Consider the following 12860-nt stretch of genomic DNA (forward strand, 5'->3'; position numbering starts at 1 on the left):
TCTAAATCAGGCGACCGGTGTCATATCATATAATCATACATTCAATTGTCATTTTTTTATTCAGTTGACAACACATTCATCGTCATATCATTCTTGCGTTTCCCTCTGAAAAGTGGCAATATAAAATGAATAAAATAATAAAAGCACTTTCCTAAAGGGCATATTTTAGCCATTTCAGTCCCAAGCCCAATATGAAGCAGCCCCACCCAAATCACCAGGGGCTACGGCTTGGCTGAGAAAAAAGAGAAAGTTTAGAGAATTTAGTAGGGTTTTTAAATAGAGGCTCAAAACAATAGTACAGCAGTCAATTTGATTGGTTGAAAATGTATAAATTGAAAATGGGAGTGCCATATGGCAATCCCAATCTTGGGATTTCATGTTAGGCTTCAGTGCCATTTGAGAGCCAGGAAGTGAAACTCTGGGGACAGAAAGGTTTAAAATTTTAAGAGGTTATATATATTTATTTATTTATTATATTCAGACATTTTCCATTTTATGCTTGAAACAGATACATGGATGTTCAACGAACTGTAATGTAAAACTAGATGAGAAAAGTATATACTTAAATATTCAGTACTATTCATATATACAAGGTCAACACCCTGCCTCGACTCTTATGTAGTGCTGTGATTGGTCGATTTCCTGACTGACAGGAGCATCTCAATGTCCTGGATGGCTTTCGAGGTCTTCTGCAGCGCCTCGGTGATGCTACTCTCGTTCACTACCACCGAGTCCGTTCCGGAGTTGCCGTGAGAGACGACTTCTCGGAACCCACAGCTAGAACCCGCGGAACCCCCTGCAGCCTTCAGAAGCCCGCTGTGTTCCAGTAAGACTGGTAGATTGTGTTAAAAAAAAATAAAACACTGACAAAATGTTGTTGTAAATGGTAAATGGTAGGCATTTATATAGCGCCTTTATCCAAAGTGCCGTACAATTGATGCTTCTCATTCACCCGTTCATACACATACTCACACCAACGGCGACTGGCTTCCATGCAAAGCACCGACCAGCTCGTCAGGAGCATTTAGGGGTTAGGTGCCTTGCTCAGGCACACTTCGACACAGCCAGGGATCGAACTGGCAACCCACAGACTGCCAGACCACTGCTCTTACCGCCTGAGCCCATGTCACCCCATGTTGTCCTTCAGCTGCTGATCACTGGCAAATGATCTTCAAAAATATTAGAAAGGATACAGTTAAACCTTTTGATCTTCTCCAGTTCTGCAACAACAGACCTACATCAAAAACAAAAAGGAATAATCATCAAAAATGTAATAGATTTCACTTGGTTTTATCTACAGGTCTTAGGAAACCCTAGTACTCCTGCCGTTTTCGTTCCATCTTGAGTTTGATTGAAAGGGTGTTGGTTTGGCTCCATTTTGCCATTTACTTTGTCCTTGAACTCGGAAAATGAAAGCATTAGTTGTCAAAAAATGGCCTTGTCCTCATATTAATATGGAATATTAATTTATTTTACCATGAATATCTTTCTGATATGCTGTATCATGGAGAGCGCAATCATCCTCATTAGAGCTTAAAAAAGTGGAATTGAAAAACAATGAACAACCCTTGATGCTTCAAGGAATTGCAATAAAGCAACAGAAGGGGTAGACAGGGGTGCCCCAGGACAAGGGCTGAAAACAATAGCAGTGTATGATAGCCTTGCTTCTTACCAGCTCTGCCCGGGCACAGAGGACTGGACTCCACAGCTCGCCTCCCTGCCGTTCGGCACGGCTTCCAGAACCCGCCGGCTCCACTGCAGCGCAGGAGACACGTACCTGTCGAGGAAACCGAGAGGAAGCCACGCTCTGCAAGGGTCACGTCATTACAGGAAGCTCGGCTTCTGCTCCGGGCACGGAGGCATGTAGGGCTCATTGTAACACCTCCTCCTGCCTTTCCTTGCCTCTTTTCCTTTCCCCTAGCTCCACCCAAAAAAGCCAGAAATGGATGCAAAGATAGGGAATCGCGAATTAGGCAAATGGAATGCCCTTGCTCCCTCTTACCTCCGTTTGAAGCAACGTCAGTTACAGACATAGCAGGTGGGGAGAAGTGGATCCGCAGGTCGATGGCAAGTTACACTTTCCAGAAAAAATATTTCCGCAAAAGGATGCGCTCATATTCCTTTGCTCAAGAAACCTACGGAGCCACCTGGCTCCTAGCTTCTTGAAGTAACATTTAATGGTCTGGAATTTCCTTAAAGACGGTGGGCCGCTATCGATTTCCGGGTCAGACAAGGAACCAGGAGAAGAATAAAATAAGTGACTGGAACAAGACCATAGACCTGCCTCCAGCCTCTACCTGCTGTAGGACCCTGGTGCCTGGAGCTTTAGGGGCCCATAGACCTGCCTCCAGCCTCTACCTGCTGTAGGACCCTGGTGCCTGGAGCTTTAGGGACCCATAGACCTGCCTCTAGCCTCTACCTGCTGTAGGACCCTGGTGCCTGGAGCTTTAGGGCCCATAGACCTGCCTCCAGCCTCTACCTGCTGTAGGACCCTGGTGCCTGGAGCTTTAGGGGCCCATAGACCTGCCTCTAGCCTCTACCTGCTGTAGGACCCTGGTGCCTGGAGCTTTAGGGGCCCATAGACCTGCCTCCAGCCTCTACCTGCTGTAGGACCCTGGTGCCTGGAGCTTTAGGGGACCATAGACCTGCCTCCAGCCTCTACCTGCTGTAGGACCCTGGTGCCTGGAGCTTTAGGGGACCATAGACCTGCCTCTAGCCTCTACCTGCTGTAGGACCCTGGTGCCTGGAGCTTTAGGGGCCCATAGACCTGCCTCTAGCCTCTACCTGCTGTAGGACCCTGGTGCCTGGAGCTGTACGAGCGGACGCTGCCCGTTGGGAAGGACGAGCTGGCACCAGCCGCCCAGCTGCTGTGCACCTCTGGCAAACTGCAACGTCCCGTCAGCCCCCTGTAACAACAACCAAACCAGCAGATGCAAGAGAGCAGAGAACTTGCACAATTCAATCAGTGCTGATGCAGTTGACCTGTGATCTTCACTCCTGGTCCGGGAGAGCTGCAGGGTGCACTGGTTGTTATCACCTCAATATTAGCAATCGATTCAGACCCAAGGTAAGGTGAGTCAACTGTGTAATCAACAGCTTTAATCGATCAATTAAGTGCCAAAAAACTACAAAAACCAGCAGACCCTGCAGCTCTCCATGACCAGCAATGATCACTGGTTGATACACTTACTTTCATAAATGTATATCTAGACATGTCTAAGCAAACAGGAGATAAAAATTGGAGGTGTTATTGGATTTTCGATTACAGCCTCAGTCGGTGCATACCGTGCAGTCAGTCTTGTGAGTTGCATTCAGTTCATGTGCTGAGAGTATCTTTGCATCTTTGTAATTCTGTGTATGTGAACCTGTCTGTCTAGCGGTGTTGGTCTGCTGTTGTTATTGCCACATCGACATACTGACATTTGTTTTGTCCATAGACCTGCATTAAGGCATTACGTACCTGTGCTGGTGTGCTGGTGCTCCACATCATCTGCAAAGTGACCCCATCCAGAAAGATGACGTGGACCCTGCCGTCGGAAAAGGCCATGAAGTGCCCAGAGCCCGCAACATGGGCCTCCCGGATCAGAGCCGCGCGGTCTGAAGAGCGGCTCTCCTGCAGAGGGAAGCGCTGGTCAGGGCGTCAGCCAAACATCCGCCCCAAGCTCTCGCTCCTGGCAGAGACTGTGACCGACGCCGCTGGAGATCTCAATCAGAGGCCCTCCATCTTATCCAGAAAGGGCCAGAGTGGATGCAGACTGTTGTTCCAACCGAGCAGTTCCTTAGCAAAGATTCTTGCGGTTGATGTGGAATCAGGTGCATGAGGGCTTGGTTTAGAGCAAAAGCCTGTACCCATTCATCTATTATCAGACCCACACATTCCCGCTCAGGATCACGAGTAGGCTGGAGCCTATCCCAGCATGCATCAGGCGAGAGGCAGGAATACACCCGGGACAGGGCACACACATTCGCGTAACTACGGGAGGCAACCTGGGACCTGCTTGCGTTCAGGTGACAGTGCCAACGTCCTGCACCCATCCTTATGCTGAACATCTTTAGTTAGGAAAATAAAGGTACCCTGCTTTGATCTGTTGTACCGTCGTCATGTAACCTGGTGTTTGTTCATTCATAAGTCGAAAACTAAAGGACTTAGCCACCACCCTGTTCCCCATTGCTGTAACAACTGAGAAAGAGAGCAAGTAAAGTACCGCTTCGTTGAAGATGGGTAGGGCACAAACAGCCCCAGCCTATCACAAACAAAGTTCAAAAGGCTCAAAAGGGTGCTCACCACAAGAGCAGACTGCACCATCGAGCAGACCACATAGGGTTTTCCTGGGAAAAACAGTACTAGAATTCTCACCTCGGCCTACTCTTAGCATGGCTAGAATTTCCAATTCCAACCCAAAGCTGATATGCGCAGGATGGTCTTGATACAATTCCAGATATTTTTTGTGTGGGATTTTGAATTAAGATGCAAATCTGACACAGCCTAATGAGTCCATGGAGGTTTTATCGTGTTGATACATTTTTCCACTGTATGAACACACAAACAGTAAATGGCACTGGCACACTGGTGTTAATTGCTTTTTATTGCCACACAGCAGGCTGGTTCCATTCCAGCTGGAGCTCACATTTATGACATGACATGACATTACACATGCACTAGAATCACATGACATATACACAGGCAGACAGCATACAGGGCAAATCAACAGGTAGAACAAAACAATAACAGTAATAAATAATGTGAGTTAATAAAGTGCACTGCAGTAGCGCATAGCCTATGGATATGTCGTAGTGGTGGGAATAGTCCAGTAGATTTCTGTAGTGCAAATATCTGCTGTAGTATACAGGTGTGTATAGTTCATTGTTGGATTATGATGTATCAGTATTTCTGTAATGACTTTTTTTATTGTGTGTTTTGATGTGCCCCGGTCAGTACCAGACAGGGATAGAGAGGGTATTCTTGTATTCTCACCTGACTCCAGCAGCAGTGGGAGCTGGGGAGCTTCAGGGAAAGTCTGGCCTGATTGTAGCACTTCAGGATCCTGTCGTGAAGGTATTTATGACAACATAACTCTTTCAGTCTTAGGCACCCTAGACTTTATTATATACATGTTTATTTATTTTTTTGTATAAAGTATAAAAGTATAAAAGAACACATTTGAGATTTCCAAATATTCATTTTCCAAAAGATTTAATTAAAGAGACATTTTTGTATTTAACAAAAAAAAAAGTAACATACTACTGTGAGCAATTGACTAGAAGTGATGAAGTATCTCAGGGTGGTCACAAAAAGTATTGATTTGATTCATTATTCTGCCAAATTACTGAAATGTAATGAAGAATGAATAGCACGTTTATTTCAGACCTTTCATTGAATTATTTTTGAAAGAATCTCATCGGTACAGAATGTTATACAGGTGCCTAAGACTTTTGCACAGTACTGTACATCTAGTAGTAACAATCATAGCACACATATGTGTATATTTGACCATTAATAAGCGGAGAGCACAGCTGTCTGAACAGCCTGGTATCACAGCAGGCCCCTGAGGAACACCTCACCTGTTGCCCCGGGTTACCACAGAGCTGATGGAGTACGCCAGGCCCCTGAGGAACACCTCACCTGTTGGCCCCGGGTTACCACAGAGCTGATGGAGTACGCCAGGCCCCTGAGGAACACCTCACCTGTTGGCCCAGGTTACCACAGAGCTGATGGAGTACTCCAGGCCCCTGAGGAACACCTCACCTGTTGGCCCCAGGTTACCACACAGCTGATGGAGTACGCCAGGCCCCTGAGGAACACCTCACCTGTTGGCTCGGGTTACCACACAGCTGATGGAGTACGCCAGGCCCCTGAGGAACACCTCACCTGTTGGCTCGGGTTACCACACAGCTGATGGAGTACGCCAGGCCCGGGACGTCCGGGGGCAGCCTGTTCATGCAGTACGTCCTCTCTTCGTTCTGGGAAAAGATCAGCACAATAATGCCTTCCCCCAACATCAAGCACGATTATTTCTGGAAATAGTTATAGAGCAGGCAGGGAGTTAGAACAGGCAGATTCACATGCAACAGGAGTGGAAGATCTTCTGTACTTTCACAATAAACTCACGTTTGCTCACTGTAGGTTAATTTATTTATTAACATTTATTTATACACGGTAAGATGCAATGCCCTGTTAATGCCCTCCTAAGTAACCTTACCTGCAAGTCTTTGGACTATGGGAGGAAGCCCACGCAGACACGGGGAGAACATGCTGACTCCACACAGATACGGGGAGAACATGGAGACTCCACACAGACACGGGGAGAACATGCAGACTCCACACAGACACGGGGAGAACATGCAGACTCCACACAGACACGGGGAGAACATGCAGACTCCACACAGACACGGGGAGAACATGCTGACTCCACACAGACACGGGGAGAACATGGAGACTCCACACAGACACGGAGAGAACATGTAGACTCCACACATACACAGGGAGAACATGCAGACTCCACACAGACACGGGGAGAACATGCTGACTCCACACAGACACGGAGAGAACATGGAGACTCCACACAGACACGGGGAGAACATGGAGACTCCACACTCCGGCCGAGATTCGAACCCAGGGCCTTCTCACTGTGAGGCAACAGTACTATCCACTGTGCCACCATGCTGCCTATGAGCTTATAAATCAGACATGATTTCCTCCAATATTGCATATTTGTCACACTGAATGGTTAACATTTATTAATATATAATATTACACAATGCCAAACTTGGTAAACACAATTTGACATTTTGTAAGTTATTATTTGATGTACTTAATGAAAGACATAATCAAACACCCACATCACCCCTGGGAAAAGGTCATTTCTCCGCTAAACTGAATAACAGGTGTTATGGCCCTGTGCAGGCTGCACCCTGTCCTTGTTGCCCTGGCGATAGCGCCCATTTGTTTGCGTTGGTGAACGCAAAGTGAACCGGCCTTCCCGAGATGAGGCTGTTGGCTCTCCCCATCAACAGAACCTTTTCCCTTTCTTTATATTGCACGACATCTCCACTTACCCTGACTAAAACATAGTTTTACTTTGAGATATTTCTCAGGTTATTTCGGCATCCTTTAATAAATCTGTTTCTTTTCATCGTATTCAGTGTGTGGACCCCCTTAATGTTGCTCGGAGTCTTGTGGCTGTAGCACTGGTCGCAACAGCTTCAGCAGTAATAACTGCAGCCAGATGCTTTGATGTACATTTTTCACATCGCAAATTTTAGCCCACCCTTCTTTACAGAACGGCTTTCATTCAGACAAACTGCTAGGTTTCGAACATGAACTGTTTGTTTCATATCTTGCCACAGCATCTCTATAGGGTTCAAGTCACTCCAACATTTATTTTTTTATCAGCCATTCAGATGTGGATGCGCTTTCATTTTTGCAGCATTGTCTTGCTGTCTTAATCTAAATTATTGTACTGTACGTAATTTACATATCGTCTCAAGATCTGAAACAGTTCAGTGTGACAAACATGCAATACTTGACGACATTTCACAGCACTATAAACCGAACATCTGAGTTGAACCCGGCAGCCCTGAATATTCCACATTCAAAATAAAGTACTCAATAAAGTTTCAATGTCCTTTGCGAATCAATTTTGTTAGGCAAGGAGAAACAACTATTCATAGCGGAGAATGGCTTTGTGCAGTACCTGTCCAAAGGAAAGCCTAGCTGCATGATGTGTGAAGTAATTTGCCACTGCGCCATTCGACCTGATGACAGAGCCATCTCCTGGGCAGATCTCTATGATGGCGATCGCCCCACTGATCAGCCTACGGAAAAAGAGAGCGACTCAACAGAACTCAATGGAAACTGGAAGAAAGATATGACTGTAGGTTATTACCAAAAAGCATTCATACAGTCTGCATGCTAAAGCCATAGCGCTGCCTGGCTCATTCTGCATGCTAACGCCATAGCGCTGCCTGGCTCATTCTGCATGCTAAAGACATAGCACTGCCTGGCTCATTCTGCATGCTAAAGCCATAGAGCTGCCTGGCTCATTCTGCATGCTAACACCATAGAACTGCCTGGCTCATTCTGCATGCTAAAGCCATAGCACTGCCTGGCTCATTCGGCATGCTAACGCCATAGCGCTGCCTGGCTCATTCTGCATGCTAAAGACATAGCGCTGCCTGGCTCATTCTGCATGCTAACGCCATAGCGCTGCCTGGCTCATTCTGCATGCTAAAGCCATAGCGCTGCCTGGCTCATTCTGCATGCTAAAGCTATAGCGCTGCCTGGCTCATTCTGCATGCTAACGCCGTGCTTGTTTTTATCCTGTTTATTCCTGGAATTCATGCCTTTCGTAAGTTTTTCTGCCAAAGTTTGCATTTACATTAAACCTCAATAAATATTGGTTAATCCATTGTGCGTTACTTGACTGAACTGTGATAATCTGTAATTTCTTTAACCATTCAAAGTACATTTTATGGTTTCCTTTCCCCGACATTGGTGAAACTTCTGGTAATTGCCTATCCACTGCACTCTCTGAAAAGCTTATTGATATTTTGATCTGTCCATCAGTTTGGAAATGTGTGAGGGAAAAAAATAAATTAATTAAATTAAAAAAAAGACCTACCTGTACACAACCCCTTGGAGCCACAGAACTTTTACAAGCTCTGTCCTCAGGCCTTGGTCAAATTCCTGTTCCTTTCGTTGTGCCGAGTCCCTCAAGTTCCACCTAAATGGGAACCATTGAATTCAGTTCACTGTTTGTCTAAACTTTCAAACACAGATTTCTCCATTCAAATTCTCTAATTGTGAGTCTGATCGTTTAATGTGGAGGAGTTAATGGACTGTTCTTGAAAGTTAGGCCTGTATAAAAACACCAGGGGCCTAATATTGGAAAAGTGGTAAAACCATGTTTTAAATTATTCTCTTGAAATAAAGAATGACACAACAGATTTAAAATTTAAACACAATTTAGGGGCCAAATAGATTCTGATGTAAGCTAAGTTCTCAGCCGGGGGTTTCAGGTTTAATGCATAATTACAATGACCTATTAAGTTAACCTCCAGTTAACTAAGAAAATTAATCATAAAAAACTCTGGTTTTTGAAATGTTTGTATTATTTGCTGAAAGCCCAAACGCTAACATCAACCTGCTCTCCATTAAGGTGTATCAGCACAGATCTTTGACAATATGCAACAGTTTATATTCAGTTTCTGCAGACCAAGACACTTATTTGTACCAACATAATTTGTGTAGCATTAAAATGGCAGCATGTTATTATTTTGATCAATTCAACAGATACAAGATAAACTGTAAATATTGCATACAACATTATGGCATTTATTCCCACAATAAGAATCAAAGTGGTTTGTGGGTGACATGATCATTAAGTGAGTAGTTAACCATAACACTGAGTGGCCAAGTCAATCACCCGATCTGAACCCAATTAGGCGTGCCTTTCATACGCTGAAGAGAAATCTGAAGGGGAATAGCCCCTGAAACAAGCATGAGCTAAAGATGGCTGCAATACAGGCCTAGCAGAGCATCCCAGCAACTGCTGATGTCCATGAATCTCCTAAAAAGGGCTCAGTGTACACTTTAATGCAGGATCTGCCAATTAATCACACTATTTAAAAAATGTTTGCTAAGTATGTACTGACACAGTTTGTGGGCAAGCTATATTGAAAGAGTGATACAAGTTATGTGGTCCCAAATAGGATACATGGGCATGTTGAAAATAGAGCATGGTTTAGAAAAGAGCAAAATAAGTATATTGTCTCAAACTTAATAAAGTGAGAGGAATGGAGGGAGGGAGCAAGAGAGAGGAAAGAAGAATGGAGGGAGGGAGCAGAAGAGCTGAAGCAGGCCTGAATGCGTGTGATCTGACCTGTGCTGGTGTGGTGTGGGACACGTGAGCGGGAGAGCTTCTGGAAGTCGGCACCTCTCCCCCCTGGACACGCTCTGCCCCGGAGAACTGCCCGGAGCTCCGGCTGCAGCCTCCAGCCCCTCTTCAGCAGTGTGTTCACTGGGCTTTCGCTGCTGAGAATCGCACAGGCTGAGTGCCAAAGACAAAGGGTATGTCCAAACAGGTGGGGGACAGGCGCAAGAATGGTGCTGGACCACCCGGCTGTACAGGTGCCCCTGCCTAGCCTGTGCTTTGGAGGTGTCTGGTCCATTTTCTTTCACTCCAGATAACCTCACTGTCCCAGCTGTGTTCTGTGAACACAAGTCTCCTGCTGTAGAACTGTCTTGGCTTTTCACATGCTTTGAAACTGGCTCGATCTCTGGATCCTGATGGACAGCTCCCCGGACCTCAGTTTGACTTGCCCTGCAGAGGAACTCCACTGAGAACTCCTCCTTGGAAGGGGACAAGAGGAGGCTGGCATTCCCATCCACAGAACAGACGATCGCCTCGCCATTCAACCCAAACTCTAACCCGCAGGAAACAGAAGAAGGCCACTCAATCTCTGCAATATCAGTGAAGAAGTGCTGTGAAAGAAAGCCACAATGAGAATGGATGAGCAGAATCTTTTAAAGGACAAGGAACAGTTTTACTGATGAATTTCATGCATGACTGAAAGTGATGGTGGCAGTCACTTTACCATTCTGCAATCTGGGGGATGAGGTCTTTGGGGAGGTATGGCCTCACAGCAAACCTGTTCCTGAACTCCAGAGCCTGAACTATTAAATCCTACGAACAAGAGAACACATTTCTTAAGTTTCCCCCTCATTTCTGCAGTTAGGTAAGAAAAACCAATTGCACATTATCAACAAGTATAATGTCAAACTATTCCAAAAACAAAACAAATACATTACCAATTAGCTTTCGGCAACGTCGTGCAATAACTGCAATTTTACTATGCTGGCTTTTAACAGAAACTTACAATTAACGGTGTCCATTTCACAACTCATACAGAAACTGTTAACTACGGATGACAGCCACTACTGTATGGTATTTGCTTGCTGGCGATTTGAAGCTGTCGAATAAACCCAACAACTTTAGCGTCACGTTCGCAAACAATTAACGTACAATGGCATCCAAGTATCCCAGAAGTCTCTCCGCTAAGTAACTAGTCACTTACTTTGTGGGCGCTGGTGACGAAACGTGTTCTCTGTCTTACTTTTTCGCTTGGCTGTAATGGGTGAGCTGATGGCGGAACAGTTTTCTCTAGCAAGAACTCAGAACCACACGGGGAGAGCTGCAAACACGACCCATCGCCGCAGCGCACCTCAACGGAATCGTCCTCATACATAACTATCATGCTGATGACAACCATGTTTACGCAAGATAACAAGCGAGTCCGCTAGCTGTTGCTAGTCCGCTAGCTGCATCAGTTTCAATAAGTAATTTTTCAAGTAATTAAGCAACCTTCTGTGGAAGCAACATACAAACGCATTCTCTGACAAACTTCCCGCTTCCGGAATGACGAAACTAACTGCGATTTCATTGGATAACTGTGGAACAAACGTGCCTGCTATTCGCTGAGAAATATGAAGCGAAACTCAACAAACCGTTTTTCTTTTTCTTTAGTGTTGTTTAACTGAGATTTAATATTTGTGCATTTCCGCCACCTACTGAATGTTTTACGTCATCACAATTTATTTTATATATACACTTACTGAGCACTTTATTAGGTATTTATGAGACGTATTATTTAGACTTCTACTGCTGTAGCCTATCCACTTAGAGTTACGATGCGTTGTGTGTTCAGAGATGCTCTTCTGCATACCACTGTTGTAATGTGTGGTTATTTGTGTTACTGTCACCTTCCTTTCAGCTTTGACCAGTCTGGCCATTCTCCGCTCTCAGTAACAAGGCCTTTCTGTCTGCAGAACTGCTGCTCACTGGATTTCTTTTTGTTTTTTGCACCATTCTTTGCAAACTCTAGTGTGCGGTGAAAATCCCAGCAGTTTCTGACATACTCAAACCACCCTGTCTGCCATCAACAATCATTCCACGGTCAAAGTCACTTAGATAACATTTTATCCCCATTCTGATGGTTGATGTGAGCATTAACTGAAGCTCCTGACCCATATCTACATGATTGTATGCATTGCCATACAATTGGCTGATTAGATAATCGCATTAATAAGTAGGTGTAATAAAGTAAAAATGTTCCTAATATTTATATTTAAAGGTACAATAGGTAAGATTTTTGTGTTAAAACATTGTTACAAGACCATTGTAAATCCCTTCCTTCCCTATCATTGAAAAAGGCTCACTGACATTTACATTTTACATTTTAGTCATTTGGCAGACGCTTTTAATCCAAAGCGACTTACAAGTGCATAGGTTCTACCATAAGTCAAAGCATGACACCCAGAACTAGCAAAATACACATGAAATGCTGTTCTGAACATAGTTGTCATCATAAGTGCATTTTTTTTTTTTTTTTTTTGGGGGGGGGGGGGGTTAGACAAGGATAGGGATATCAGAAAGGAGGGGCAGGGGAAATCAGGAGGGAGGACTAAGGTAGAGTTTGAAAAGGACGGTTTTGAGTCTGCGTCGAAATAGGGGGAGGGATTCTGCTGTTCTGACAGTGGTAGGCAAGTCATTCCACCACTGAGGAACCAGAACGGAAAACAGGCGTGAACGTGCAGCTCGACCACCAGGTGCACGTAGAGAGGGAACCATAAGGCGACCAGAGCTGGCAGACCGGATTGGTCTAGCTGGGGAGTAGGGAGTGATCAAGGATTGTATGTAAGGTGGGGCAGTCCCCTTAGCAGCCTGAAATGCCAACACTAGGGACTTGAAACGGATGCGTGCGGCAATAGGAAGTCAGTGGAGGCCAATGAGAAGCGGGGTGACATGAGCCGACCTGGGCTGACTGGTGATCAGGCGGGCTGCAGCATTCTGGACCAGCTG

At 45.2% G+C, this 12860-nt stretch overlaps 1 protein-coding gene across 3 annotated transcripts; it reads right to left on the minus strand.

Moving 5' to 3' along the window:
• Window positions 1-433: 433 nt before the first annotated feature.
• c11h5orf34 (chromosome 11 C5orf34 homolog) lies at window positions 434-11438 on the minus strand. Of its 3 annotated transcripts, none has more exons than XM_061260895.1 (12): window positions 11077-11438; window positions 10597-10685; window positions 9882-10483; window positions 8622-8723; window positions 7695-7815; window positions 5870-5961; window positions 4976-5045; window positions 3461-3613; window positions 2785-2906; window positions 1673-1777; window positions 1194-1234; window positions 434-832 (listed from the first exon to the last, which is right to left on the minus strand). In XM_061260895.1, the coding sequence occupies exons 2-12, from the start codon at window positions 10597-10599 to the stop codon at window positions 615-617; spliced, it is 1629 nt and encodes a 542-aa protein (XP_061116879.1). In that variant the 5' UTR covers window positions 10600-10685; window positions 11077-11438; the 3' UTR covers window positions 434-614. The 3 variants fall into 3 exon arrangements, with proteins under 3 accessions (XP_061116879.1, XP_061116880.1, XP_061116881.1); XM_061260896.1 differs by lacking the exon at window positions 11077-11438 and adding an exon at window positions 10879-11029; XM_061260897.1 differs by lacking the exon at window positions 11077-11438 and adding an exon at window positions 10811-11029.
• Window positions 11439-12860: the final 1422 nt, after the last annotated feature.

The sequence above is a fragment of the Conger conger genome, chromosome 11, assembly GCF_963514075.1.
Source record: "Conger conger chromosome 11, fConCon1.1, whole genome shotgun sequence".
Classification (NCBI taxonomy): domain Eukaryota; kingdom Metazoa; phylum Chordata; class Actinopteri; order Anguilliformes; family Congridae; genus Conger; species Conger conger.